General features: G+C 59.8%; 1 protein-coding gene across 2 annotated transcripts; it reads left to right on the top strand.

The window, feature by feature from the left end:
* The first annotated feature begins 347 nt into the window (after positions 1-347).
* SNAPC4 (small nuclear RNA activating complex polypeptide 4) lies at positions 348-26,410 on the top strand. 2 transcript variants are annotated; one of them, XM_036855464.1, is made up of 23 exons: positions 348-431; positions 1,509-1,651; positions 2,576-2,622; positions 3,937-4,104; positions 4,231-4,356; positions 4,877-4,955; positions 5,412-5,493; positions 6,429-6,533; positions 6,631-6,703; positions 6,916-7,080; positions 10,194-10,341; positions 10,457-10,563; positions 10,676-10,770; positions 12,814-12,908; positions 17,318-17,397; positions 17,731-18,201; positions 19,412-19,655; positions 20,126-20,196; positions 20,737-20,841; positions 21,575-21,602; positions 22,529-24,150; positions 25,264-25,388; positions 26,276-26,410. In XM_036855464.1, the coding sequence occupies exons 2-22, from the start codon at positions 1,522-1,524 to the stop codon at positions 25,378-25,380; spliced, it is 4,158 nt and encodes a 1,385-aa protein (XP_036711359.1). In that variant the 5' UTR covers positions 348-431; positions 1,509-1,521; the 3' UTR covers positions 25,381-25,388; positions 26,276-26,410. The 2 variants fall into 2 exon arrangements, with proteins under 2 accessions (XP_036711359.1, XP_036711358.1); XM_036855463.1 differs by having other exon boundaries at positions 25,264-25,376; positions 26,276-26,405.
* The last annotated feature ends 6 nt before the right edge of the window (positions 26,411-26,416 follow it).

The following is a 26,416-nucleotide window of genomic DNA, read 5'->3' as shown; positions in this document are numbered from 1 at the left end:
GCGGGGGCGCGTCGCCGGGGTGAGGCCGGTCGTCTCCGACGGGCTCGGCGCACTGGCCCCGCACGGCCCGGCCGGGACAGTCGCGAGGGCTCGGCAGGTTTTCTCCTCGGTTCCTCAACCAAAACCCTGGACACAGCTAACGGAGAAACAGCACAGACAGGCTCGGTGGCTGCGGGAGGTCCCACCGCGGGGGAGAAGACGCTCCGGACCCGGTGACCGGGCCCCTTGGGGCCGCAGCGAGGCGCCGGCGGGCGCGGGGAGTCCCGCAGCCGGCCGCGAGGAGGCAGCACGCGCCCGCCCGAGAGCCCCGTCCCGGCGTGCCCCGCGCCTCCGCCAAGGCCTTGGAGGCGGGACTTCCGGTCTGCGGCTCAGTCTTCGCTCTGCTGCTAGAAGCGTGGGGTGTGGAGGTCGGGTGCTGGCTCTGCGCGCAGGTGAGGAGCGACGGGGGAGGGCCGGGGGGTGGCTGGTGAGGAGCGGCGGGGGGCGGCGGGGTCCGCCGCGGGGCTTATCATCACCGGGGCGCCGCGGGCGCCGTCGGGGGCAGAGCGTGCGGGGCGCCCCGACGCGCGGGGGTCCCTGGGCCGGGACCGCTTCGCCGTCCTGGAGGCCTCCTTCCCGCTGCCCGAGGAGGTAGTGCCCCGCGCCCACCCGGAGCTGCGGTCGGTTCTGCAGACCGGCTGGCTTCAAGCCGAGTTGGGTTATAAACACTTCGCATTTCAGCTTTGTGCTGCTGCGCGAGCTGGGGATGCTCTGGTTGGCGGCGGACCTGTTTGTCGCAGTGGAGGCCGCCGTCGCCTGCAGCGGGGAGAGGCCTTGCACGGGCGGGAGAAGGCTTCTCCTGCGTGGTTTGGGCTCCTGCGTCTGTGCTTCTGTTCCCCAGGCGTTTCCCCTGCTACCCAGTTATTCTCCCACCTTCGACCCCTTTTTAGACTTTCCACATTCTCGTTCCTAAGAAAAGAGGTCCCTGTTTCTTTAGCAAGGGTTTGTTCAGTGTCAGACAGCCCCGAAGGCCAGGTGCTGTGCTAGATGCTGGGGCTGCAGCAGGCCCTGCCTTCAGGGGGCTTCCTCCCAGGGCTTTGAGCCCTGCCACCTGGTCAGTGTGTATTTCAGTGCCCGCTTGCCCAATACCCTGTGTGTCCAGGTCTGTGCCGCGGGCAAGCAGCTGCACCTAGGGTCCATGGGCCTCATTCTTGTCCTCTAGTGACTTTGCCACTGCGGCTTCCTTTTAACGCACTGGGTGGCCAGCTCACTCATGGCTTGGTGGCAGTTGGACTGTTTTGGTGTCCATCACTCTCTCCCCCTATGCTGGTCGCAGCTTCAGGGCAGCTGACAGAGCAAAAGCGGGGGTTCACAGGGCACAGGTGGGTGTCAGGTCGGTCCCAGCGCTCCCTGGGCCCGGCCTCTCGCCCGGTGCCTGCTTTGGTCAATCCCCTGCAGGGCTGCATGTCTGAGGGCCGGTGGGATTTCTGCACCCCCTTGGCTTATTTATAACATAACGTATTTTGCAGGCGGGCAGACGTCATGGATGTAGATGCTGAAAGAGTCAGAATATCGAAGGAGATCAGGGAGTTGGAAAGGATTCTGGATCCCAGCTCTTCGAGTATCAACGTGGACGTCTCGGAGTCGAGTCTCGACTCGGATTCCGACGCAGGTCAGTGTCCGCGCTCCTTGGTCAGAGCGGCCGTGTCTGCCCTCGGGTTCCGGTCAGCCGCAGTGTGCTGTGGTGCTGGACGGTGTGTCACCACCCCTCCCTCGTCAGCCCCCGGCCCCGCTGGCTGTGTGCGAGCACCCTGCCCCGTGGTGCAGCCGGCTGTCCTGGGAGGAGGGGCCGTGTGCCCTCCTCAGCAATCGGAAGGTTCCAGGGCCGAGCTTGCCCCCGTGCTTGAACAGTCACCGCCGCTGAGACCCCATGGATCTCTTCCCTGGGCTCAGGCAGCTGCCCTCTGTCCGAGGCCCCTGCTGCCAGGGCTCTTGCTCTGTCCTCTCCGCGTGCTTCCCTGGGCCCTGAGTGTCCCTCCCCGCAGCTCTGGCTGGAGGCCTGCCTGCAGTGGCTGAGCCGTCCAGGGCCCTGGCCTGCTCACCCCGCTCAGGCCCAGGTGCAGCTCTGAGACCGAGCCTCTCACGGTTCCCAACTGCACCAGGGCCTTTTCTCACTTGGCACTGGGGCCTCTGTGCCTGTCCTGTCCCCTCCTCTGAGTGGCTTCACTTCCCCCAGGACAGAGCTGTCTCCTGTGAAGCCTGCCCTGGTTGTCCCCGCGGTCATCGTTCTGCGCGCCCGGGGGCACTCCATGTTGGGCTGGCGTCTTCTCTTTCTGGCTGACCCTGCCCTCGGCTTAGTGCCTTCTCCACACAGCCGACGGGCAGTGCTCAGCCACTGGGCACGGGCGGGGAGGGGGAGGCCCACGCAGCACACGTCCCATCCTCCGGACCTCCCTGGCCTGCGCCCCTCTCTTGTCTGCCTGGGAGATGCGCCGTGTGCCGCGCTGGCCGGTCGGTCTCCTCGGCGCCTGTGACGTCCCATCACCAGCCACCGTTTCCGTCGTCGTTACTGACACACGTGCTTGCGTTCCTGCAGATTCGCTGCCCGACGGGGACTCTGACGCGGCTGGTCCACTGCTCTTGGTAACTTCCGGCCTGAGGTGGCTGTGCTGCTGAGGCAGGCGCACCGCCCGCCAGGGGGTCCGGGGAGGGGGGTGTTTTGAACTCACCTTGGTTTTTCTGCATTTTTAAAGTAACGCGTATTTGTTAGTAAAGAGGAAACACCCCGAAGTATCATCAGAAGTAAGGTTGCCCCTAGATATACCACTCTTAGCAGCTTGGTGTTCACGCCTCTTGCTTTCTCTGAGCTCCTGTTGGCTCCACTGACCTCAGGGGACGTGACATGACACGCGGGAGGCTGAGCGGGCTGCCTGGGTCCTGCCCCGTATTCACCTCTCTGCCTCGGTTTCCCAGTCTGTGCCGTGGGGGCACTCACAGCACCGGTCAGTGCACATGTACCAGGGCCTAGAACAGCGCTTGGCAAGTAAGCACGAAGGTGGTGCCGCTTTTTAAGTACTTTTTGCTTATGTTGTAATTTTATGTTAGTTTGGAAAATTTTGGCAGTTGGGTTTTTGTTTTTTATATCAAGTCAATGGAAACAGAATTGCTTCCTATTTGCAGTAGCTGGGTGGTCCTTCTGATACGGATTTACTGTAGTTCCGTGGTTTTTAGACTCATCGCCTCGAGATAGACATTGGGGCCGGCTCTGTTTTCAGTCTTGCCAGCACTGCAGCGGCCCATGTTCCCGCTCACTGCGGCTGCCAGCGGGCCTCTTACAAAGTCCAAGTTTTACAGAAGTTTTTATTGTAGAAAGTGAAAACTGCTTATTTCGTTGCGCTTCGCCACCTGAGATGCATTCTTAGATAGTACTTTTTTTTTTTTAATTTTTATTTTATTTACTTATTTTTGGCTGCGTTGGGTCTTCGTTGCTGCGTGCTGGCTTTCTCTAGTTGCCGTGAGCGGGGGCCACTCTTTGTTGTGGTGCGCGGGCTTCTCGTTGCGGTGGCTTCTCTTGTTGCAGAGCTCAGGCTCTAGGCATGCGGGCTTCAGTAGCTGTGGCACACGGGCTCAGTAGTTGTGGCTTGCAGGCTTTAGAGCGCGGGCTCAGTAGTTGTGGCGCACAGGCTTCGTTGCTCTGCGGCATGTGGGATCTTCCCGGACCAGGGATCGAACCCGTGTCCCCTGCATTGGCAGGCAGGTTCTTATCCACTGCGCTGCCAGGGAAGCCCAGAAATTACACTTAAATTGAACTGTCGTAAAACTAGGGAATGTGTCCGTACGCTGTGTGGTCCTCTGTCAGGGTGGTCTCACACCAGCCCAGCGGCCAGAATGTAGCTCCACTGGGGCCCGGAGGGTGCGGGAGTGTTCCCTTACCTGCAGTTTTCCGCTTGTCACCAGGAAGGAGAAAGGTGGGGGGAGGCCAGCAATGATGAGGACGACCCCAGGGAGAAGGCACTCCCTGAAGACCCAGAGACCTGCCTGCAGCTCAACATGGTCTACCAGGAGGTCCTCCAGGAGAAGCTGGCCGAGGTCAGCCTGCTGCTGGCCCAGAACCGGGAGCAGCAGGTAGGACAGGGTCTGGCCCCGAGAACCCTGCAGCCAGGCCTCCCAGGACCAGGGCTCTGGGTCCCCTCCTCTCCAAGGGGAGGCACTGCTGCCTGGCCCACAGGTGGCCCCTTGTGTCTGCCGCAGGAGGAAGTCATGCGGGAACTGGTGGGGTGCAAGGGCCCCAAGGTGAAGGACAGCAGGAGCCTGCCCTCGAGTCTGTACCTGGGGCACTTCATGAAGCCCTACTTCAAGGACAAGGTCACCGGGGTGGTGAGTGCTGCAGGCTCTGCTCTCGTCAGGGAGGGCGGGCAGGCTCTGTGGGAAGGGGCTCCCGTCCCCACGGCCTTCTGTGGGTGTGGTGACTTCCCTTGGATTCTTCAGGAGAGTGTTCCCCAACCTCTCTAGATTAAAACTCTGCCGGGTTCAGGGGTGGAAGTCAAGGTCTCCTCCCCTGGAAGGTGGCAGCTGAGCTCGCTGCACGGAGAAGCCCCTGGCGCGTTTCCTGGAGAGGTGGCGCACGGGCAGGAGCGTGGAGTCCTGGCAGCAGAGGTGTCCCCGTGGTTGATGGCAGTCCCGCCCCCCTCGTCAGCACTCGTGGAGTCACTGAGCCCACCGTGTGCCGCCGGGTGGTGTCCAGAGCCCTTCTCAAGGCAGCGCTCTAGGGCCAGGCGTCCGGGGCCCGGCCTCGCATGCGGCCGGGCTGCTCGAGAGGCTGGGGGACGGGGTCGCGAGTGCCGGCGGGGAGCACGGTCGGGTTCCATCCACGTCATAACACGACACTTTCCGACAGGGGCCTCCTGCCAACGAAGACATGCGGGAGAGGGCCGCCCAGGGCATCAAGGCTTTCGAGGAGCTCCTGGTGACCAAGTGTGAGAGCCCAGGCCCAAAGCTCAGCACTTGCCCGGCTCGGGCTCGAGGGGCCTTCACCCCGCCCTGCCTGTGCCCAGGCCTCCCCGCAGGCGTGGGCCGCCAGGCTCCTCGGGGCGTTGACCGCTGGGCCTGGTCACCCGAAGCCCTGCTCTTCCCGTGCCGGGTGGGGTCCTTGCGGTGACACTGTCGTGAGGGGCAGGCCCGGCCCCCCACCCCGGGCTCGCTCTCTGGTCGCTCCCGCCCCGTTCCTGAGCACGCAGCCCTGGGGAGCCCTGCCCGGGGGTGGGGTTGGGGGGCGCCCACCAGCACCTTCGCTTACTCGCCGCGGGCCTGCACGGGGCACAGGGGTCGCTGAGGGGGTCTGACCGGGGCACAGGGGTCGCTGAGGTGGTCTGACCGAGGCACATGCGTCCTGGGGACGACGGCACGACCGCATCCTCCTTCTTGCTTCTCAGGGAAGACCTGGGAGAAGGTCCTGCTCAGAAAGTCCGTGGTGAGCGACCGCCTGCAGCGTCTGCTCCAGCCCAAGTTACTCAAGTAAGTCTGAACGCGGGGCCGGTCCAGGTTGGCGGCTCGTGATGGCCAGAGGTCCCGTTAGCCGCGCCCTAGCCGCGCCCCTTGCTCTGCAGGGGTCACTCTGCTGCAGCGGGCGTGGCACTGCTCCTGAACTTTCTCCCATGTAAGGCAGCCGGATGTCCAGGGTGGAGCGTGAGGGCGGGGCAGGCCTGGCGGCCACGTAAATCATGTGACCTGGGTGCTCTCTCTGGCCTGGGCCTCAGTTCCCACCCCTGCAAGCGAGGACCATTTGCAAGACATGCGTCTTATGTGTGCTGATAGCACGGTGTCTCGTGATCACGTCACAGCACCTGGGGTCAGGCCGGGGCTCCCAGGGGCTGCCCACTGCCTCACGGCTCGACGTGTGGGTCAGGATCTGTTGTGGTGACGGTTGGTTGCTCCTCAGGCTGCAGGAGAGCTGGGTTTTCTGCTCGGCCTGTTCTGCAAACGGTTATTTCCTGTAGTGGTAACTGCAGCTCCGGCCTCGGTGCTGGGCGTGAGGGTCAGGATGTCTGGAGGCCTCGCTGTGTGCGGGGCGCAGAGCTGGGAGCTGGGACACAAGCTCTGGGACGTGGGGCGCCAGTAGTGTTGTCACCTGCATTAATATCGCCACGCTGGCCGCCAGTGTGGCCGTCGTGACACCCAGAGGGAGGGCCGCTGCTTTCTTTGCGGGCGCAAGGGCCAGGGCAGCTTACAGAGAGTGAGTGGCTTGTCTGCGGTAGCAGGGTTCGCCTTTGGACCCCGTGCTGAGTCTGTGCTCCCCGTCGCCGTGCTGCGTGGTGTGGTACAGGGTGACCAGCTCTGCGGGGTGCGTCCCGGATCTGTGGAAAGGCCGAGCCAGCCCCGGAGACCCCCACGTGCCCCCGCGGGGCACAGCAGCACCGTTGGTAACCTTGGTGCCTCTTCCTGCCTCTCAGGCTCGAGTATCTGCAGCAGAAACAGAGGAGCAGCACGAGTGAGGTGGAGAGGCAGGTCCTGGAGAAGCAGGCCAGGGAGGCTGAGAAGGAGGTGCAGGACATCAAGTGAGTGGGGTCCTGCTGGGGAGGGTGTCGCGCGGGGCGGGGCGGGGCGAGCCGAGGGCAGCCCGGCGTGACCCCGTGCCCTGGCCCCTTCCTCCAGTCAGCTCCCCGAGGAGGCCCTGCTGGGCGACAGGCTGGACGACCACGACTGGGAGAAGATCTCCAACGTCAACGTGAGCTGGGGCGGCTCTGTCCCGGAAGCTGGGGTGGGGGTCAGCACCGGGCAGTGAGGCCGAGACCCGCGTGGCCGCCAGACCCGCCGCGACCCTCTCCGGTCCAGTGCGTGTCCACAGCGTGGGGTGGTTTTCGGGGCCCTCCCTGCTGGCACGTCTCGGCACCCTAGACGGAGCCCCCAAGCCCTGCAGACAGCTCTCTCTGTGTGCAGTTCGAGGGCAGCCGCGGCGCACAGGAGATCCGCCGGTTCTGGCAGAACTGCGAGCACCCGAGCATCAACAAGCAGGAGTGGAGCGCGCAGGAGGTGGAGCAGCTGAAGGGCATCGCGGCCAGGCACGGCCACCTGAACTGGCAGAGGATCGCCAAGGAGCTGGGGGTGAGGGCTGCAGGGCCCGGGCGGGCTCGGGGGTCTGCGGGCTGCACGTCGCGCCGCGGCCAGGGTCGTCCCTTGGAGCTGTCGAGGGTGTGGCCCTAGGGAAGGGTCCCCCCTCCACGCCTCCCCAGGCGGAGCTCGGAGGCTCCTCAGACCCCGCTGCCTCTCTGAGAGCTCACGTGCCTTCCACCCACATGCCAGACCAGCCTTTGAGTTCCGTCCAAATCCCTTCCCTCCCCGAGTTCCCGCCTGTCTCTCCCTAGTAAGCTTGAGGGAGATTTATTTTGGTGGTGTGAGAAGAACCTTTTCCTGGTTTCTTTTGGGTTTTGCTGTCTTTCTCGTCTCCTAAGGTGAGAACTAAGTTCTCACTCTCACCTCTGTCTTTAGCGATGAAGGCATTTAAGGCCTGCTTTTCTGAGAACAGCTTGGTATGAAATGTCTCCTTTGTATCGGTTTTGGAGTGGCTGTGATTTCAGTTTTCATTCCCTCTTTGGATCTTAGCTTAGGAAGGAATGTGTTTTTTCATTTTTAAATACCGAGGTTTGTTGGAATCCCTTTTGTTATTCTTTAGTTTGAATTTTATGACCTGACAATGCAGTCTGTAAAAATCTCCATTTTTTAAATTTCTCACTTTTGTGGCCAAGCACGTGGTTGCAGCAGACCAAACGAAACTTACCAGAGCCATTCAAAAACAAAAGCGTGCTCTCTGCCCTGGGAGTCTGGATTTCCGTATAAGCCTATTAAATGGAGTTTATTATATTATTGAATTTTGCTCTCTGAAAGAATTGTATTGATGGAACTTGGACGAAGCCTGACATAACTGTTAAAAAGTCGTTTTGTTCTTGTGTCTCTCACAGTTTTGCTGTATACATTTAGCTGCTGTGTAATTTGGTACACTAGCTTTTATTTACTTGGTAAATGAGGCTTTAGAAAAATTATTCTACGTGCCGAGTCCTAACCACTGGACTGCCAGAGAATTCCCTTTATGTCTTTAGTTCCTTAGTGTTTTTCTTTTTTAAGACTGTTTTTGTGTGTATTTTGGCCACACCGTGCGGCTTGCGGGATCTTAGTTCCCCGACCAGGGATTGAACCCGTGCCCCCTGCAGTGGAAACGCGGAGCCCTAACTGCTGGACTGCCAGGGAATCCCCAGACCGTTTTTTAGAGCTGTTTTAGGTTCACAGCAAAATGGAGAGGACGGTACAGAGGTCTCGCGCGCACCTTTGCCTCCGCACGTGCACAGCCCCCCCTGTCGTGAAAGTCACTCACCAGGTGGCACGTTTTTTTACCAAGGACAGAGCTACGTTGACGTGTCGTGATCCCCCATGGTTTACCTTGGGGTTCGCACATTCTGTGGGTTTCGACGGAAGTAGAATGACGTGTACCCACCATTATCGTCTAGTACAGGATGGTTTCAGTGCCCTACGAGTCCTCCGTGCTCCACCTGTGCCTCCTTCCTCCCCCACCCCCTGGCGACCACCGTTCAGTTTACTGTTTCAATAGTTTTGCCTTTTCCAGAATGTCACGTGTTTGTAATCATGCAACATGTGGCCATTTCAGATTGGCTTCTTTTACTTACGGACGTGCATTTAAGGTTCCTCTGTGTCTTTTCATGGCTTGATAGCTCATTTCTTGTTCACGCTGAATAATATTCCATTGTCTGGATGGACCAGAGATTATTTTTTATTCGCCTGCTGAAGGGCATCTTGGGTGCTTCCAGGACTTGTCAGTTATGAATAAAACTGCTGTGAACATCCATGTGCAGGGTTTTGGGTGGACAGAAGTTTCCAACTCCTTGGGGTAAATACCAAGGAGCACCATTGCTGGATCATTATGTTTAGCTTTGTAAGCAGCCGCCACGCTGTCTTCCAAAGCAGCTGCACCATCTGCGTGCCCACCAGCCACGGATGAGGGTTCCTGCGGCTCCACACCCTCACCAGCATCTGGTGTTGCCAGGGGTCCACATCGTGCGCATTCGGATAGGGACGCAGTGGGGCCTCCTCTTAATTTCCTTTCCCTGGCGACTTACTGCGTGGTGCTTCTCCTCACGCGCTTCCTTGCCATCCGTATGCCATCTTTGGTGAGGTGTCTGTGGGTCCGTTTTTCATTCAGGTAGTTCATTTTCTGATTGTTGAGTTCTAAGAGGGCTTTGTGTGTTTTGGATAACAGGCCTTGTCAGATGTGTCTGTTGCAAACATTTTCTCCCAGTCTGTGGTTTGTCTTTTAATTCTCTTGACATCGTCTTTCATCGAGCAGAAGTCTTTAAGTTGAATGACGTCCAGCTCACGAGTTCTTTCTTCAGCGGGTCGTGCTTTTCGTGTCGCGTCTCCAGAGGCCTCACCACCCGCACACCTCAGCTAAACGGACTGCAGGAGGCCGCCCAGCCTGCGCTCTGTAACCAGAGAGCTTGCTCTGGGGAAGAAGACAGCTCACACCACCTTACTCGGCTCTTGGGAAACCCCTTCCGCATAGGAGACGAGTGAGGGGGCGGATTGGGGCAAAAGTGTTCGCGGCAGGCACTGGGGGCTGTGTGCTCAGCTGGAACTCGGGTGGAAGCCGGGGGCCGTCGCCTTGGAGCTCTCCTCGCGAGGGTGTCCCGGACGCAGACGCCACACCAGGGACTGTCCAGCACCCCAGCCCCCTGCACGGGCGCCGCTTGGCCGCCCCTGATGGGGGCTTCGGAGAGACCGACTCAGGGCTCCAGGGTCAGCGCCACGGTGCTGGCACGTGCCCTGCAGGATACCTTCACGCGTAGACTTGTCTGAGCTGAGGCCTCCGTTGGGAATTTGAGTTCACAGTACGGTTTTGGTGCCACATACATGGGGAGCTCTGACGGTGTGTGGACCTACTTGCTTTCATAAGCCGGTGCTGGGGACCCTCTTTAGTGGGCCCGAGCCTTCTGTCGGGGGCACTCTGCACTGTCCCCCAGGGGCCTGGCAGGAGTGCAGCCTTGGTTCGCAGTCGGGTGTCCCCCGTGCGTGGCGCGTGCCGGTAACCCCCGGCCCGCCCCGCGCTGTGCTCTGGCCCCGGCATAACCCCCCCCCCCCGCCCCGCGCTGTGCTCTGGCCCCGGCATAACCCCCCCCCCCCCGCCCCGCGCTGTGCTCTGGCCCCGGCAGACCTGGCGCAGCGCCTTCCAGTGCCTGCAGAAGCACCAGCAGCACAGCCCGGCCCTGAAGCGCGGCGCGTGGACACAGGAGGAGGACCGCGCGCTCGCCCAGCTCGTGCAGCAGATGCGCGTCGGCAGCCACATCCCCTACCGGCGGAGTGAGTCCCGCGCCCGTGCCCCGGTCACGGCCGTGCGAGCCGGGGGGCGGCGTGGGGGCCCTGTTGTCCCGGGCGGCCGGCAGGCATGGCGCCCACGAAGCCCCTCTGTCCCCAGTCGTCTACTACATGGAGGGGAGGGACTCCATGCAGCTCATCTACCGCTGGACCAAGAGCCTGGACCCCAGCCTGAAGAAGGGTCTCTGGGCCCCAGAGGAAGATGCGGTACGCTTGCAGGGCCCAGGGGAGCTGGAGCCTGGAGTTTAAAACTGAACTGGGGCTGGGGAGGTCGTGACTGTGGCAGCAAGAGACTGTTTGTCTGCCCCTCTTTCTGCAGAAGTTGCTTCAGGCGGTTGCCAAGTACGGGGAGCAGGATTGGTTTAAAATCCGGGAAGAGGTGCCAGGTAGGAGCGATGTCCAGTGCCGAGATCGGTGAGTCGGACAGCGCTGGGCAAGGGAAGGCCTTGCTGGGGTTGTTTCCGTGTGGACCGCGGGCCGGGCTGGGAGACTGGCCCAGGGTGATCTGCTGGCGGAGGAGGAGGGTGTGGCCTTGGGGGCTAGGCGTACCAGGGCTCACCTGCTCGGGAGGCAGGACAGCTTCTTTTTGAAACCGGACTTTTGTACAGGCTCAACTGGACATCCTTTGAGATCCCCTGGTTGGCAGTTTCCCTGAGCCCTATGATCTAAATTCCTCTCCCAGATCCCTGGTGGCAGGGTTTCTGGCAGGCAGCTTCAGCTTCGTCCTTTTCTTGGCTTGCTTTTTTTTTTTTTTTTTTAACAGCTTTATTCTGTAATTCACATATAATCCATTCATTTAAAGTGTACAGTTCTGTGGGTTTCGGTGTATTTATTGAGCTGTGCAGCCATCATCACAATCAATTCTAGAACATTTTGATCACCCACAAAGAAACACTGTTCCCTACCAAAAAACAGCAGTTCAAGAGTGGGCAAAGGGGACTTCCCTGGTGTTGCAGTGGTTAAGAATCTGCCTGCCAATGCAGGGGACACAGGTTCGAGCCCTGGTCCGGGAAGATCCCACATGCCACAGAGCGACTAAGCCTGTGCGCCACAACTACTGAGACTGCGCTCTAGAGCCCACATGCCACAGCTGCTGAAGCCCACACGCCTAGAGCCTGTGCTCCGCAACAAGAGAAGCCACCGCGATGAGAAGCCCGTGCACCACAACAAAGAGTAGCCCCCGCTCGCCGCAACTAGAGAAAGCCCGCGTGCAGCAACGAAGACCCAACGCAGCCAATAAATAAATAAATTTATTTTTTTAAAAAAATGGGCAAAGGACTTGAATAGACGTTTCTCGAAAGAAGACTTGCAAATGGCCATTAAGCGCATGAAAAAATGCCAACACGATTAGTCATTATAGAAATACAAGCCAAAACCACAGCAGGATGCCACCTCACACACCTGAGGATGGTTAATGTTTATAAATAATGGGAAATAACAAGTGTTGGAGAGGATGTGGAGAAATCAGAACCCTTGTGCACTGTTGGTGGGATCATAAAACGTATAAAATGGTGCAGCCACTTTGGAAAACAGTATGGAGATTCCTCAAAAAGATAGACGGAGAATTACCACATTATCTAGCAATTCCACCCAGTACCCAAAAGAATTGAAATCAGGGACTGAAACAGAAATTTGTACGCCCGTGTTCATAGCAGCACTATTCACAGCAACCTAAAGGTGGAAACAACCCAAGTGTCCATCAGCAAATGAGTGGATAAACAAAATGCGCTTCTCATGCTGTATGGACACCAGAATGTTATTCAGCCTTAGAAATGAGTGATATTCTGATACGTGTTACATCATGGGTGAACCTTGGAAACAACGTTTGTGTACAAGTGTTTGTGTGGATATACATACTCACTTCTCTCAGCTATGAGTGGAATTGTTAGGTCACATGGTGATTCTGCTTAACTTCCGAGGAATGACTATTCTCCAAAGTGGCTGTACCCTTTTACATTCCCACCAGCCGTGTAAGAGGGTCCCAGTCTTCCACATCCTCACTAACACTTACTACCTGTGATTCGAGCCATCCTAGTGGGAGTGAAGTGGTATCTCACTGTGATTTTGGTTTGCATTTCCTGAAGACTGATGATGTTGAGCAGCTTTCCTGTGTTTGGCCATTTGTGTATCTTCTCTGAAGAAACAGCTATTTCTGTCCTTTGCCCATTTTTAAAATTGAGTTATAAGGGTTCTTTATATATTCCAGATACAAGTCTCTTAGCAGATACGTGGTTTGCAAATATCCTCTCCCAGTCTGTGGGTTGTCTTTTCACTTTCTTTATGGTGACCTTTGAAGCACAAAAGTTTCTAATCTTGCTGAAGTCCAGTTTGCCTGTATTTTACTTCTGTTGCCTGTGCCCTGGGTGTCATAGCTTAGAAACCACTGCAGATGCCAGGGCAGCAGCAGGAGGCCATCTTGGCTTCTAAAACGTCCCTTTGTTTTTATGTTGCTTTCAGGTATCTCAGAAGGTTACATTTTAGCTTGAAAAAGGGACGATGGAATTCCAAAGAAGAGGAAAAGTTAATTGAATTAATAGAAAAATATGGTGTCGGTAAGTTCTTATTTTTTGTTTCGGTTTTTTTAGTTTCACGCATACTGCATACATTTTAACATTTGCATGTGTTAGGGAGTGATCATAGTAAATCTAGTAATCATCTGTCCCCGTACAAAGTTATTATAACATTATTGACTATGTTTCTTCTACCGTGTAGAGCGTCCCCTGGCTTATTTATTTGGTAGCTGGAGATTTGTACTTCCTAATCCCCTTCACCTGTTCGGCCTCACCCCTCCCCCCTCCCCTCTGGCAACCACCCATTTGTTCTCTGCATCTTCGGGCCTGGTGTCTGTCTGTCTGTCTGTTTTGTGTGTTAGACCCCGTGCACAAGTGCAGTCACACTTCCTCTGATTCATTCCACTTGACCTAACACCCTCTAGGTCCATCCGTGTTGTTGCCAATAGCAAGATTTCTGTTTTTTCCTTTCGTGGCTGAGCAGTGTTCCACTGTATGTACAGACACGACGTTTTCGTTATTGTTCTCTGTCCATTCATCTATCGATAGACACTTAGGTTGCTTCCGTATATTGGCTGTTGTAAATAGTGCTGCTGTGAACATGTGGGTGTTAGCTTTTCTTTAAATGTTTTGGAGAATTCACCTGTGGAGCCAGCCATCTGGTCCTGGACTTTTGTTTGTTGAGAGTTTTGTTTTGTTTTTTTTTTGTTCTTTTTTTTTTTTTACTGATTCAATTTTATTACTGGTAATCAGTCTATTCATATTGTCTATTTTTTCCTGACTCAGTCTTAGGTGAGTGTGCTTTTCTAGGCGTTTATCCATTTCTTCTAGATTGTCTAGTTTTTGGGTGTATAATTTTTTGTAATAATCTTACATGATCCTTTATATTTCTGTGGTGTTGGTTGTAACTTCTCCTTTCCATTTCTGACTTTATGGATTTGGGCCCCCTCTTTTTCTTGATGAGTCTGACTAAAGATTTATCAATTTTGTTTATCTTTTCAAAGAACCAGCACTTAACTTTCATTGATTGTTTTCTGTTACTTTTTAAATTTCTGTTTCATTTATTTCCACTCTAATCTTTATTATTTTCTTCCTTCTACTTTGAGCTTTGTTCTTCATTTTCTGATTCCTCTAGGTGTAAAGTTAGATTTTTTACGTGAGATTTTTCTTGTTTCCTGACATAGGCTTGTATTGGTATAAACTTCCCTCATAGGACTGCTTTTGCTGCATCCCATAGATTATGGATCTTTGTGTTTCTATTTTCATTTGTCTCCAGGTATTTATTTCCTCTTTGATTCCTTCAGTGACCCATTGGTTGTTTAGTGGCAGATTGTTTAGCTTCCACATGTTTGTGTTTTTGAAGTTTTTTTCTTGTAGTTGATTTCTTTCTTTTTTTTTTTTTTTTTTTGTAGTATTTATTTATTTACTTTGGCTGTGCCGGGTCTTAGTTGGCGGCACGCAGGATCTTTTTAGTTGTGACATGCAGGATCTTTTTTAGTTGCGGCATGCAGAATCTTCAGTTGTAGCATGCGAACTCTTAGTCGCGACGTGCGTGTGGGATCTAGTTCCCTGACCAGGGATGGAACCCCAGCCCCCTGCATTGGGAGCATGGAGTCTTAGCCACTGGACCACCAGGGAAGTCCCTCTTGTAGTTGATTTCTAGTCTCATACTGTTGTGGTCAGCAAAGATGCTCGATATGATTTTACCCTTAAATTTATTGAGACTTGTTTGTGGCCTAGCATGTGGTCTATCCTGGAGAATGTTCCATGTGCACTTGAAAAGAATGTGTATCCTGTTTGGGGGTGACATGTTCTGTATATATCTATTAATTCCATCTGGTCTCACGTGTCATTTAAGGCCAGTGCTTCCTTACTGATTTTTTTTTCTGTCTGGATGATCTGTCCATTGATGTGAGTGGGATGTTAAAAGTCCCCTACTACTATTACGTTACTGTCAATTTCATTTTGCTTAATTCTCTCTATCTATTTCTGTGTGTTAGGTCAGTTAGGTTTCCCGATCTTGGAGAAGTTGCCTTGCGTAGGAGACATCCTGTGGGCCCAGCAGTATAGTCTTCTCTGGTCACCAGAGCTCTGTGTTCTAGGGGTGCCCCTATATGGGCTTTGTGGGCCCTTCTGTTGTGTCGGGGTCAACTACTGTGGTGCTGGTCGGTGGGGCCAGCCCTGGTACAACGGCTGTGGGCCTGCTGCAGGGAAGGGTAGGCTTCCTGCGTGGTTGGCTGCACGTCCGGGGTGGGGGAGCGGTGCTTGGAGCAGGGCTTCTGGCGGGCGGGGCCGTGTCCCCAGAGCTCATAGGCTGGAGGGAGGATTCCAGAATGGTGCCCACCAGCACTGGTGTTACTGCAGTGGACCTGGCTCCCCAAAGTGGCTGCCACCAGCGTCTCCATCCCCAGGGGGAGCTCCATTTACCTCCTGCCTCTCTGGGAGGCTCTCCACCATGGGCAAGTGTATCTGACCCAGGCTCCTTGCAAACCGCTGTCTCACGTAAGATTCTGAGTGCACCCTTTAAGAGCAGAGTCTCTGTGTCCCACAGCCCTCTGGCTCTCCCAAGTGTATACCCTGCTGGCTTTCAAACCCAAATGTTCCAGGGGCTCAGCTTCCTGGTGCAGGACCCCCCAGGATTGGGAGCCCAGTGTGGGGCTCAGGCTTTCACTCCTGGAGAAAGACTTCTGTGGTGGTGATGTTCCTCCCGTTTGTGGACTGCTGACCCGGAGGTGTGCATCCTGACTGCACCGCGTCTCTACCCCTCCTACCCGTCTCCTTTTGGTTTCTTCTTTGTGCCTTCAGTTGTGGAAAATAGCTTGGTGGCCTTCAGACCATCCTCACGTGCGCTAACTCTGTGAGTAGTTGTACTTCTGGTGTGTCCACGGGGGGTCAGCGCAGGGTCTTCCTGCTCCGTGGTCTTGGTGTGTCCACGGGGGGTCAGCGCGGGGTCTTCCTGCTCCGTGGTCTTGGTGTGTCCACGGGGGGTCAGCGCGGGGTCTTCCTGCTCCGTGGTCTTGGTGTGTCCACGGGGGGTCAGCGCGGGGTCTTCCTGCTCCGTGGTCTTGGTGTGTCCACGGGGGGTCAGCGCGGGGTCTTCCTGCTCCATGGTCTTGGTGTGTCCACGGGGGGTCAGCGCAGGGTCTTCCTGCTCCGTGGTCTTGGTGTGTCCACGGGGGGTCAGCGCGGGGTCTTCCTGCTCCGTGGTCTTGGTGTGTCCACGGGGGGTCAGCGCGGGGTCTTCCTGCTCCGTGGCCTTGGCATCCCTGGTGAGTTCTTGATGCATTTGCTGTCCGAGGGCTTTTCACAGCTTTGAGTTCATGGTGGAGTTTTGCAGATACCACTGGAAGCCTGTGGTTTGCTCTCATCCCAGGCTGCCTCCCTGGTCATCAGCTCTTCTGCCCTGTTTTTTTTTATATTTTGGCCACGCCATGTGGCTTGTGGGATATTAGTTTCCCGACCAAAGACCGCACCTCGGCATGAGAGCAGAGTCCTAACCACTGGACCACCAGGGAATTCCCATTCTGCCCCATTTTTCATCATCTCAGCAGGTGGTGGTGGTTTTTTCATCTTACAAACTAATTCATGTTCATTATAGGAAATTTAGAAGCAGAGATGTATGAAAAGAAGGAAAGGAACGTAACTCATTTCCTGTCTCCAGAGGTGGCTGCTGTCTGCTGGTGTGCTCTTGCCGGGTACTTCCCTGTGCGGGTGGCTTTCCTAGGAAGAGCCAGCTTATTTAAGTTGAGTCATTCCACTTTTAATTGAGCAGCTGTTTTTTACTTTATGATGTGTTGTTATGTTATCTGTTACTAATATTTTTCTATATCTTTACACATTCTGCATCCTAGTGTTATTTTCAGAAATCGTGATATATTTCCTTGGGTAATAGTACACAGGTTATTCTATCAGTTTTCTGTTAGTGGACAATTTAAATCGCTTCTCATTTTTTGTTACAGGGGTGGAACGAGCTGAGGGTTCAGTGGCTCAGTCTTTGCTTATATTTGTAACGTTTCCTTAGAGGGAATCCTCAGACGTAGCAGTGCCAGGTTTGAGGGTTCTGTCACACGCAGTCACACTGCCCCGTAGAAGCGGTGCCCCACCAGCACTGTCTGGCAGAAAACACCAGATAATTTGAAACGTCCGGTTTAGAAGCCTGGAATAGCAGGTATTCAAGGGCCGTTTCACGTAAACGTGGGTGACTTTTTTCTCATGGTTGTGTGTTTGCTAGAACTTCCCTCGGGCTGGTTTCCGTTGAGAGTCAGATGCCTGACTTCTCATGGAGCTGCTCGGGTGTGGAGCAGCGTGAGGGTTCTGACGGGACACGGTGCGAGTCTGCTAGAGGGGCCACCAGCGTGTGGTGGAGAGGAGCCCTCTTCTCCAAGCTGCTAAGCTTGTGTTGTCAAAACCTGTTTGTAAAAAGTAACTTCCATGTTGTTTTGCTCTTGTAGGTCACTGGGCAAAAATAGCCTCTGAACTGCCCCATCGGACGGGCTCCCAGTGCCTAAGCAAGTGGAAACTCATGGTCAGGGTGAGGCTTTACTAAAAGTCAGCCGAAGGCCCCAGCCCCCGGGGGCTAGCGTCACCCCAGGCAGGGTGAGGGGAGAGCAGCTGGCGGGCGAGAATGGGGGCGTCTGGTTTCCGGCCGTGGCGTCTCTTCTTCCAGGCGGCCGAGGGCAGAGGGAGCTCGGCCTCCCTCCTCAGAGCAGCGGGAGGGGGCTTCCACCCAGCATGCCCAGCCCCCTCGGCCCCCTGGAGGCGCACCTACTCGAGGCCTCTCCCTAGAGGCCTGGCCCGCCTGCCCGCTGTTCCCCGTCGCTGAGCCCTGGGGGGCTGGGACCTCCAAGTAGCCCTCTTCCTACAGAAGCGGCAGCGGCGCAGGCGGGGGCGGCGGCCCCCCCGCAGGGTGCGGTGGAGCTCCAGCAGCGGGGACAGCGGCACCACCAGTGGGGACATCAGCACCAGCGGGGACAGCGAGGACTCGGAGCCAGAGGCGGCCCCGGGGGCCCTGGCAGGTGGCCAGGCGCTGCTGCCGGCACAGCATGCGGTGCCTGACGTGGACCTGTGGGTTCCCGTCCGGCAGAGCGCCAGGGAGCTGTGGGGAGGGGGCGCCGGGAGCTGGCCAGGACCCTGTGATGCCTGTCCCCGCCCTCCCAAGGGCTCCAACGCGGCCCAGGGTGGCCGCCGGGAAGCTTGCGCCACGGCCTCAGCCCCAGCAGAGCCGGCGGGCCAGGTGCGGACCCCCTGCAGGACCCAGAGCGCCAGCCTGAGAGGCGTCAGATGCCCGTGCTCGGCGGACGCTCGCCCCTCGAGCTCCATGGGGCCGGCGCGCCAGGTAGGCATGGGCGGGTGGGAGCTCTCCTGCTTGGGGTCAGCGAGGCTGCGCTCAGGGCTGGGGGTGGCCTAGGCTCGCGCAGGCGTCTCCTCCCTGCACGTTGCAGCGTGCGCTCCTGACCCGTCCACTCGTTGCGGAGCACTGCCCCGGCAGAAGCGTGCTTCCTGAGGCAGGCCCCTCCATTTCCCCCACCTTGTTGCTTGCTTTTTTTTTTTTTTGGCCACACCGCACAGCTGTTGGATCTTAGTTCCCCAACCCGAGGATTGAACCCGGGCCCCGGCAGTGAAAGCGCTGAGTCCTAACCACTGGACCGCCCGGGAATCCCCCAGCTTGCTTGCTTTCAAGGCTCCATGGCAGAGCTGCAGGGACAGGGTGGGTGCCGCCCCGAGCTGCGGGGCGGGAGGTGGGCGCAGCGAGGACGAGCTATCCCTTCGGTCACCTGAGTTCAGGGAGGCCCCTGTGGAGGGTCCCGCTGTCCGCCTGCTCAGGTCTGACTCAGCCGGTCACACGGGGGCATGTCCGTGGACGTGTCGAGGCCCTGGGCCCAGACACGGCTCTGGCCACGTCTGGGTGGCGTCCACGTTGGGGCGGCTGTTTTGTGCTGGGCGAGGTTGGAAGTCCACTCTCTGACACTAGGGACAGTGGACGCCACGGCCCCCATGCCACGTGGGATCATCTCTCCTTGAGTCTGTGACTGCAGGGCCTTAAGCCCCAGGGTTTGTCTCAGGCACATCGTGTCATCAGCTCAGGGAGCTGCCCGGAGGAACGGGGACTCTGTTAGTCCTGGGTGTGGCCGAGCTGGGCAGCTTCTTGGAGCCCAGCCTTAGGGACCCCGTGCCCTCCTCTGAGGTCACCACACTCCAAAGAGTGTTTCCCAGCGGCCCAGGGCGCAGGTGCGGGGCACTTTGGGGTCTGGGCAGGGAGCCGTGCATGTGCCCAAAAGCAGCAGCCTCCCGTGGTCTGTCAGGGTGGGGACGTCCACTCGGGGTCCCTGGAGACAGCGCTGCAGGCGCTCAGACCAACGTGGCCACTTGGTGCCAGACGCGGCGCCCCAGGCGGCCAAGACCACCCTGATGCCCAGCACCCGTCCCGTCTCCCATCCCCACCCCACTCCGGCACCCAGCAGGAGTGGAGGATGGTGAGGGTGGGCGCATGGCTGCCCTGCAGCTGAGCCTGGCCAGGGGCCCCAGGGGCCTTTCTCTCCCCACAGAAGGAGCTGAGGCAGCCGCACCTGCGCAGCGCCGCCCCGGGGCCCACCCCCGCTGGCGGCGGTGGCAGTGGCGGGGCCAGGCCCTGCGTGCGGCCGCTGTGGCACAGGACCAGGCAGCGGCGCCAGGGACACGCCCTGCAGAGGAGGCTCCTTGAGCACCAGCTTCTGATGGCCGTGAGCCCGTGGGTGGGCGAGGTCGTCCTGCCACACGCTCCCCGGAGGCCTGCCGTGGCGCACAGTCGAGGTACTGCCCGGGGGCCCCTTCCCTTCGGGAGCCTCCCGTGGGGCCCAGGGGTAGAGTCGGTCGGGGAAGGGGGACTGGAGGGGACCTGCAGGCACATGGAGGTCACAGCTGCCCTGCCGGGGAGGGTGGACAGGGGAGGGGACCGTCCGCCCAGTGTCGACCTGGTTGGGGGTTTGGTTTTGCCTCTCCCGTTCTGCTTAGCACCTGGTGGCCGGTTCAGGAAGTGACCAGACACTCAGGCCTAAGCGGGAGCATCTTCTCGGGATTCTGAGTGTGTCGGTGCCCGCACGTGGGTCATGCTGTCTGGGGGGGCAGGACTCTCGGGGCTCAGGAGCGTGTGCCAGCCTGCCAGCAAGGTCCTCACCGTTCTCTCTGGTTGAACGCGGCGGCAGCTGGGTGTGGGTTCTCTGGGGCCCCTGCCTGGTGCTCAGTCTCTGGGCCCCTTGGCACACGTGCCCTTGTCCCCTCAGCTGACGGCGTCAGGAGGCGGCTGCAGGGTGCCCACCTGGCCAGCACCCCGGTGTTCACCCTCTTCATTCAGGTAAGGAGCCACAGACGCACAACTTTTTTTCTCTTGTGCGTTGCGTTTTTGGTGGAGTTTTGAAGTTTGTGGTGGATTCACTTAAAGTCCAGCTTTTTAAAGTTGTGGATCCTTAAAAATGGCTCTTCCGTGGCCTACGATTCTCAGCGTTCAACTCAGCGTGGAAGGGGCAGCCATGGGGCGGTGTCCCTGCCGCCGTCAGCTAAGCCCTGTGTGGGAGGGGCTGGGCGCTGAGGGGAAGAGGGGCCTGGCCGTCCCGAGGGGCTGGGTCAGGGCAGGAAGGCGGCAGCACTGAGGCGGCCCGGAGGACCCGAGTCCTGGCTAGGGCCTGAGCCACGTGGCCACAGCCTCAAGGGGCTGTGCGGGCCCAGCCCGGGCCTCTGGGGCGTTGGGTCTGCTCCACGAGAGCAGCTGTGGTCAGCGCTGGCCTGAGTCCTTCCACAGACACTCTCGTGGCCTTGGCCCTGCAGGGGGGTGGGGGGCCTCCGGATGGGCAGGAAGGCCTCCTGTCAAGTGGTGTCGTGTGTCCACGTCCCTCAGTTGTTCCAGATCGACACAGCTGGCTGCATGGAGGTCGTCCGGGAGAGGAAGGCCCGGCCGCCCACCCTGCTCCAGGCTGGTGCCCGGGACTCGCTGCCCCTGCAGGTGAGGAGTGAGGGTGAGTGCCAGGCATGGGCTTCCCTGGTTCCCGCCACCCTTCCCTCCCGTCCCAGCGGCACAGCCAGCACGGGGCAGATGGCGCCTGTCCAGCCGGGGAGAGAGGCATTTCCGGGTCCGCGCAGGCCGGGGCCAGCCCGAGACGCCCCTGGGAGGCGTCTGCCCGTCTCCCGGGGAGGTTCTGGGGCCCTGAGGGGCTTTGAGGCGAGTTCAGGGGGTGCAGGGCCTGCGCTGGCACTCAGGCCCACCTGGCTCCACAGCGTGTGTTCCTCCCGCCTTGCCGTACCTCCCCTGGGTGGAGCGTGGGGGCCATTGGGCGCCTGCTGCCCTGGGCACTGGCCCCACTGGGGTGGCAGCCTGGTGCCGGTGGCCAAATCTTTGAGTCTTTCAGCTCGGGGCTGTGTCCCTGAGCCCGGTCACCTCGGGAGGAAATGACAAAACAGTGTTGCTGGTCGGAGGACCAAATACGGTCCTGTGGTGGCCCATCCAAGCCATGGACCCCCATGCCCTCCTGCCTGGACAGCCAGGCGCCCTGCCTCTCCCTGCAAAGCCCACACAGCCCTGACCCCGCCGAGATGAGCTCTCCCAAGGGTGCCTTTGGGTGGAGTCGCGTTGGGGGCGGGGCGACAGGCTAGTGGTGGTCTTGGTGGGGGTGGAGAAGTGGGTCTGGGCCCTTGGGGACTTCCCTGAGGCACTGACGCTACTCTGGTTTCTTTTCCAGGTACCCTCGAGTGCCCAGAACACCCCAGGTACTGCCCATCTGCCTTTCCCTTTATCTGGGTGGTTTGTGTTTAGTGGGGAAAGGGCCTGACCTGTTGCAGGTTTTGGATTTCAGTGCCTCGCGGTGGGTCCGTTTTTGTTTTTTTGTTTTTTTGGTTTTTTTCAGTTAATTAATTTATTATTTAATTTTGGCTGCGTTGGGTCTTCGTTGCTGTGCGTAGGCTTTCTCTACTTGCGACGAGTGGGGGCTACTCTTCGTTGCGGTGCGCGGGCTTCTCATTGCGGTGGCTTCTCTTGTTGCAGAGCACGGGCTCTAGGCGCGCGGGTTTCAGTAGTTGTGGCACACGGGCTCAGTAGTTGTGGCTCGTGGGCTCCAGAGCGCAGGCTCAGTAGTTGTGGCGCACGGGCTTAGCTGCTCCGCGGCATGTGGGATCCTCCCGGACCAGGACTCGAACCCGTGTCTCCTGCATTGGCAGGCGGATTCTTAACCTCTGCGCCATCAGGGACGTCCTGCGGTGGGTCCGTTTGAATGCCCCCTCAGGGAGGAGGCCTGACTGGTGTGGCTGGTGGGGCAGCGTCTGGTACAGGCCTGTCCTGCCTGTGGCCACCAGTCTGCCCACACCAGCAGAATCGGGCGAGGGTCTGGGGTCCTGAGAGGTGACGCGCAGGGAGGAAGGCAGTGTAGCCAGCAGTCCTTGTTTGGAAGGTGTTCGAGATGTAGGGCTGATGCGCAGGGCCGTCGTGGGCTGGCCTTCCTCCCGGGCCTGCCCTGGTCGGGGCAGGAGCATGGGGGCTCAGGGTGCCATGCGAGGGGAGGTCTGGGGACGTCCGGCCAGGCTGACGTGCCCCTCTCGGCCCAGATGCCAGGCCCAGCAGCTGCCCACTGTGAGGGCCCTTCCCCTGGGACGCATCCTATCTTGGGAGCTCATTAGCCAGTGTTCTGTCCTCCCTGCAGACTGCCTCCTCCAGAGCGTGCCGGCTCAAGGAGCTGCGAAGAAGAGCACCTGCTACACGGGGAGTGGAGGGCTGCAGGCCTGCCACGCGGAGTCCACGCCGCGGGCACCCCCGCAGGCTCCGTGCGGACCCCGGCCCAAGCCCAAAACTGTGTCTGAGCTGCTTCGGGAGAAGCGGCTGCGGGAGGCCCGAGCCAGGAAGGCTGCCCAGGGCCCTGCGGTCCTCCTGCCCCAGGTGCTGGTCTCCTCGCCTGTAGTCTTCCAGCCGCTGGCCCCCCAAGGCCCCGCAGTCTCCAGTGCTGTGCTCTCTGGGCCTGGGGGCCCTGTAGCGGCCAGTTCAAGTGCACTAGGCTCTTGGGCCTCAGCCATGGAGGAGAGACCCCTGACGCTGCAAGCCTTTGCCCTCGCTCCGGCCTCCACAGGAGCCTTGAAGACCCCGGCTGCCCCTGCCGCCTCCAGGGCCCCAGGTCTGGGCCCCGGCCAGGTCCCTGTGAGCTGCCGGCCAAGCAGTCTCGGACAGTCTCAGGCCCCCGCCACGTCCCGGAAGCCGGGCGTGCCCAAGGCGCCACCCTTTCTCCCTGCAGCCCCCAGCCCCGTTCAGCTGCCTATCCAGCCCCTCAGCCTGACGCCAGCTCTGGGCACACACACGGCAGCCAGCACCCGTCTGCCTGTCACCTGGGTGCTCACAGCCCAGGGGCTGCTCTCTGTGCCTGTGCAGGCGATGGTGGGCCTTCCGAGGCCAACAGGGACTCCTGACCCCCACGGGCTATCGGTGACTCTGCTGCCCTCCGCGACTGCGACTCAGGCAGGCCAGGGCCCCAGGCTCCCTGGGCAGGGCCACCCTTGGCAGCCCCCAACCAACACGGACACACAATCAGACCCTGCCTCCAGGACAGAGCTCTTGACCCTTCCGACGCACCCCACATCCCAGAGCCCTGCGGAGGTGGACATGGCCCACGGCCCTGGGGGACTCTCCCCTGGAGAGGCCCAAGTGGCGGGGGGGACATCTGTACCCAGGACATCCTCCCAGGCTACGCCCCTGGCTGACGACTCTGAAGCAGGGCCCTCAGGGCCAGCGGAGCCCAGGAGGCCTTTGGGCCTGGAGAGGCCGCCCCCGCCCTGGTCCAGGCGTGAGAAGAGTGCCCTGGACTTGGGCCTCCTCTCCCAGGAGAGCGAGGCAGCTGTGCGGGAGTGGCTGAGGGGGCAGCGAGGGGTGCGTGTGCCCCCCCTGGGCAGCAGGCTGTCCTACCAGCCCCCCACGCTGTGCAGCCTGCGGGCACTGTCTGGCCTCCTGCTCCGCAAGAAGGCCTTGGAGCACAGAGCCAGCTCCCTGGTGCCCAGCGGGGCAGCCGGGGCCCTGCAGGCCTCGCTGGGGCGGGTGCGCGCACGGCTGCGGGGCAGCCCCGCCTACCTGCTGCTGAGGGTGCGCTTCCTGGCGGCCTTCGCCCTCCCCGCGCTCCTGGCCACCCTCTCCCCCCGCGGCGTCCCCACCACCCTGTCGGTGGCCATGAGGTCCAACCCTGGGAGTGACAGTGACGACAGCAACCTGGGGGAGCTAGAGCTCGTCGACGGGCAGCCAGGGGGCTCGGCCGGCGGTCCCCAGGCGGCCGTCATGCCCGCTCAGGTAGGCGGTTGCCGGTGTGGAGGCCTCGCCCCCTTCCCCACGCCATCCGCATCCCCCGGGGCGCCCTCACCCCCTGTGGGTGTCGGCCCCCGCCCGGAGTACAGGGGGTAGGAGCAGGGGGAGGTCGTGGCAGGGGGGCCGGCAGCTGGTTTCTGAGGAGGAAGAGGCCGCTCCGTGTGCCCCGTCGCGTGCGGACTCGGCGGCAGGAACCTCACTGCCAGCATGGGGGTCCCGCCACCCAGGCCTCGTCCACAGGAGCAGCGGCCTCAGTCTCCGTGCCCCACCGCGTGCATGCACACACACCCCTGGGGGGCTGTCTGTGCGCCTGCGCTTTGTGGGGTCCGTCCAGTTGCCGGCTCCAGCACGTCCACGTCCAGAGTTCTCTAAGCTGTGGAGGCAAAACCACCTTAGCTGTTTCCTGACAAACCTGATATGCACACATGTGAAGGTGTCCCCTGACCCGTGCACCCAGGGAGCCCCTAGTCCCTGTTGCCTGGGCTGAGCAGGAGAGCCGGGTCGCCTCAGGACAGGGAGGGCCCCAAGGTCCCTGGCAGGTGTTGTCCGGCGAGCAGGCGGTGACCCCCCAGAAGCAGTCCCTCGCCTTCACGCGGGGTGGCCTTGCTGCTGGCCTGGTAGAGCCGGGGCCGGGGCGGCGGGGTTGTCACTGGAGCTGTGCCGGTCCCGCCTGCCCGTGGCCCGGCCCACCTCCTTCCCAGGAGCACGGCCTTAGGAGTCCGGGGGGCTTCTGGACTGAAGCAAAGGCGAAACACTGCTGGGCCCTAGGGAGTGAGGGCAGGAGGGAGGCTCGCCGTCCCCCGTAGCGTGTGCAGCCTCCCAGGGCCCTCCATCCCTGCCCGGCCGGCCCAGTTTGGGGGAACCATGGCATAGGTGGCTGGCTCTTGGGGGGCTGGTCAGAGGGGGTTGGAGCCCCCGAGTGAGAGAAGGGTCAGGGGAAAGCCAGAGCCCGCGTGTGACCCCAGGAAGGCAGCACCTCCTGTTCCATCTCCGCGGGGACAAGTCCAAAGAGCTACCTGTTCCTCGCTGCCACCCCGTCCCCTGCCCATCCCGGCTGGAGGGTCACTCTTGTTCTCCTCTGCCTGGACTTTGTTTCAGGGAACGCCACACCCCGCACAGGCCTCTGCCCCCTCCTGCCCGGACAGTCCTGATGACCTTGACGTGCTCCAGACACGGCACGCCCGGCATGCCCGGAAGCGGAGGAGGCTGGAGTGAGTGGCAGGGTGAGGGACCCGGGCCCGCCCTCAGCTTGGCTCTGGGCACGTGGGGCCTCAGGAGCTCCCCTCAGCTTGTTGCTATCACGCAGGGTCGGGTGTGGTACATACAGGCCACTGCGGGCAGGGTCTTGGAGGCCCTCCCCTCCCTCACTCTCCCCTCTCCCACTGGGCTCCACACCCCAGCCTCTGCTGCTTCCCTCCTGCCGGCCCACGTGTGCCTGGGGCCTTGGCCCTTCTGTCCTCTCTGCTTGGCCCTCTTCTCCCCGTCTGTCTGCAAGGCTTGTCCGCCCCTGTCCGGGTCTCTGCTCGGTGGTCAGCTCCTCAGAGACGCCCTCCCCGGCCGTTCTAAGGTGGCATCGCTGTCCCAGTGCCCGTCTGCCCTCGTGGCACTTGCCCCTCCCTGATACCCGATGTGGTCCATCCGTGTATTTGTCCGTCGTCTCCCCCGGAACGTGAGCCCGTAGGGCAAGCATAGGGTCCCCAGTGCCCAGATAGCAGGCACCAAATAGGCCCAGCATGGTCGGTTTTCACACGCTGAGCCCCGGGCCGGGGAGGGTGTCGCAGAGGCAGGAGCTGGGTCCTCTAGCACAGTGCGGGCTGCACTGTGGGCGGTTCTGGGTCCTGGGCTGGATGGCTAGAGCGGGAGCAAGAGCTCTGGGTGGGTGGGTGGGGGGCTGCAGAGGGGATGCGTGGGGTGGGCCTGCTTAGAGCCCACTCAGGCTCCAGGGCCAGTCCTCCGCACAGCCCGCTCCGTGGACTGCAGGTGGCCACCAGCAAGGCCTCACTCCACCCCGCCCTGCCCCACGAGGCAAAGTGCTGTCTCTCTGCGTTCCCACCCGTGGGGTCCGGCTGGGGTCAGGGCCACCTGCCATCAGGGTGATCTTGTGTTCCAGGACTTCCCAGGGCCGGACAGCCACTGCTGCTGCCGACAGGAGGTGAGGCTCGTGCTGGACCCAGGCGAGCCTGCCCGCCCCGGGAGGCCGGCACCCAGCCCGCGGCAGAAGGGCTCTGCCAACAGTGGCCGCGTCGTGACG

Source organism: Balaenoptera musculus, chromosome 6, assembly GCF_009873245.2.
Source record: "Balaenoptera musculus isolate JJ_BM4_2016_0621 chromosome 6, mBalMus1.pri.v3, whole genome shotgun sequence".
In the NCBI taxonomy this organism is placed as follows: domain Eukaryota; kingdom Metazoa; phylum Chordata; class Mammalia; order Artiodactyla; family Balaenopteridae; genus Balaenoptera; species Balaenoptera musculus.
This window is presented reverse-complemented; position numbering and strand designations above follow the sequence as displayed.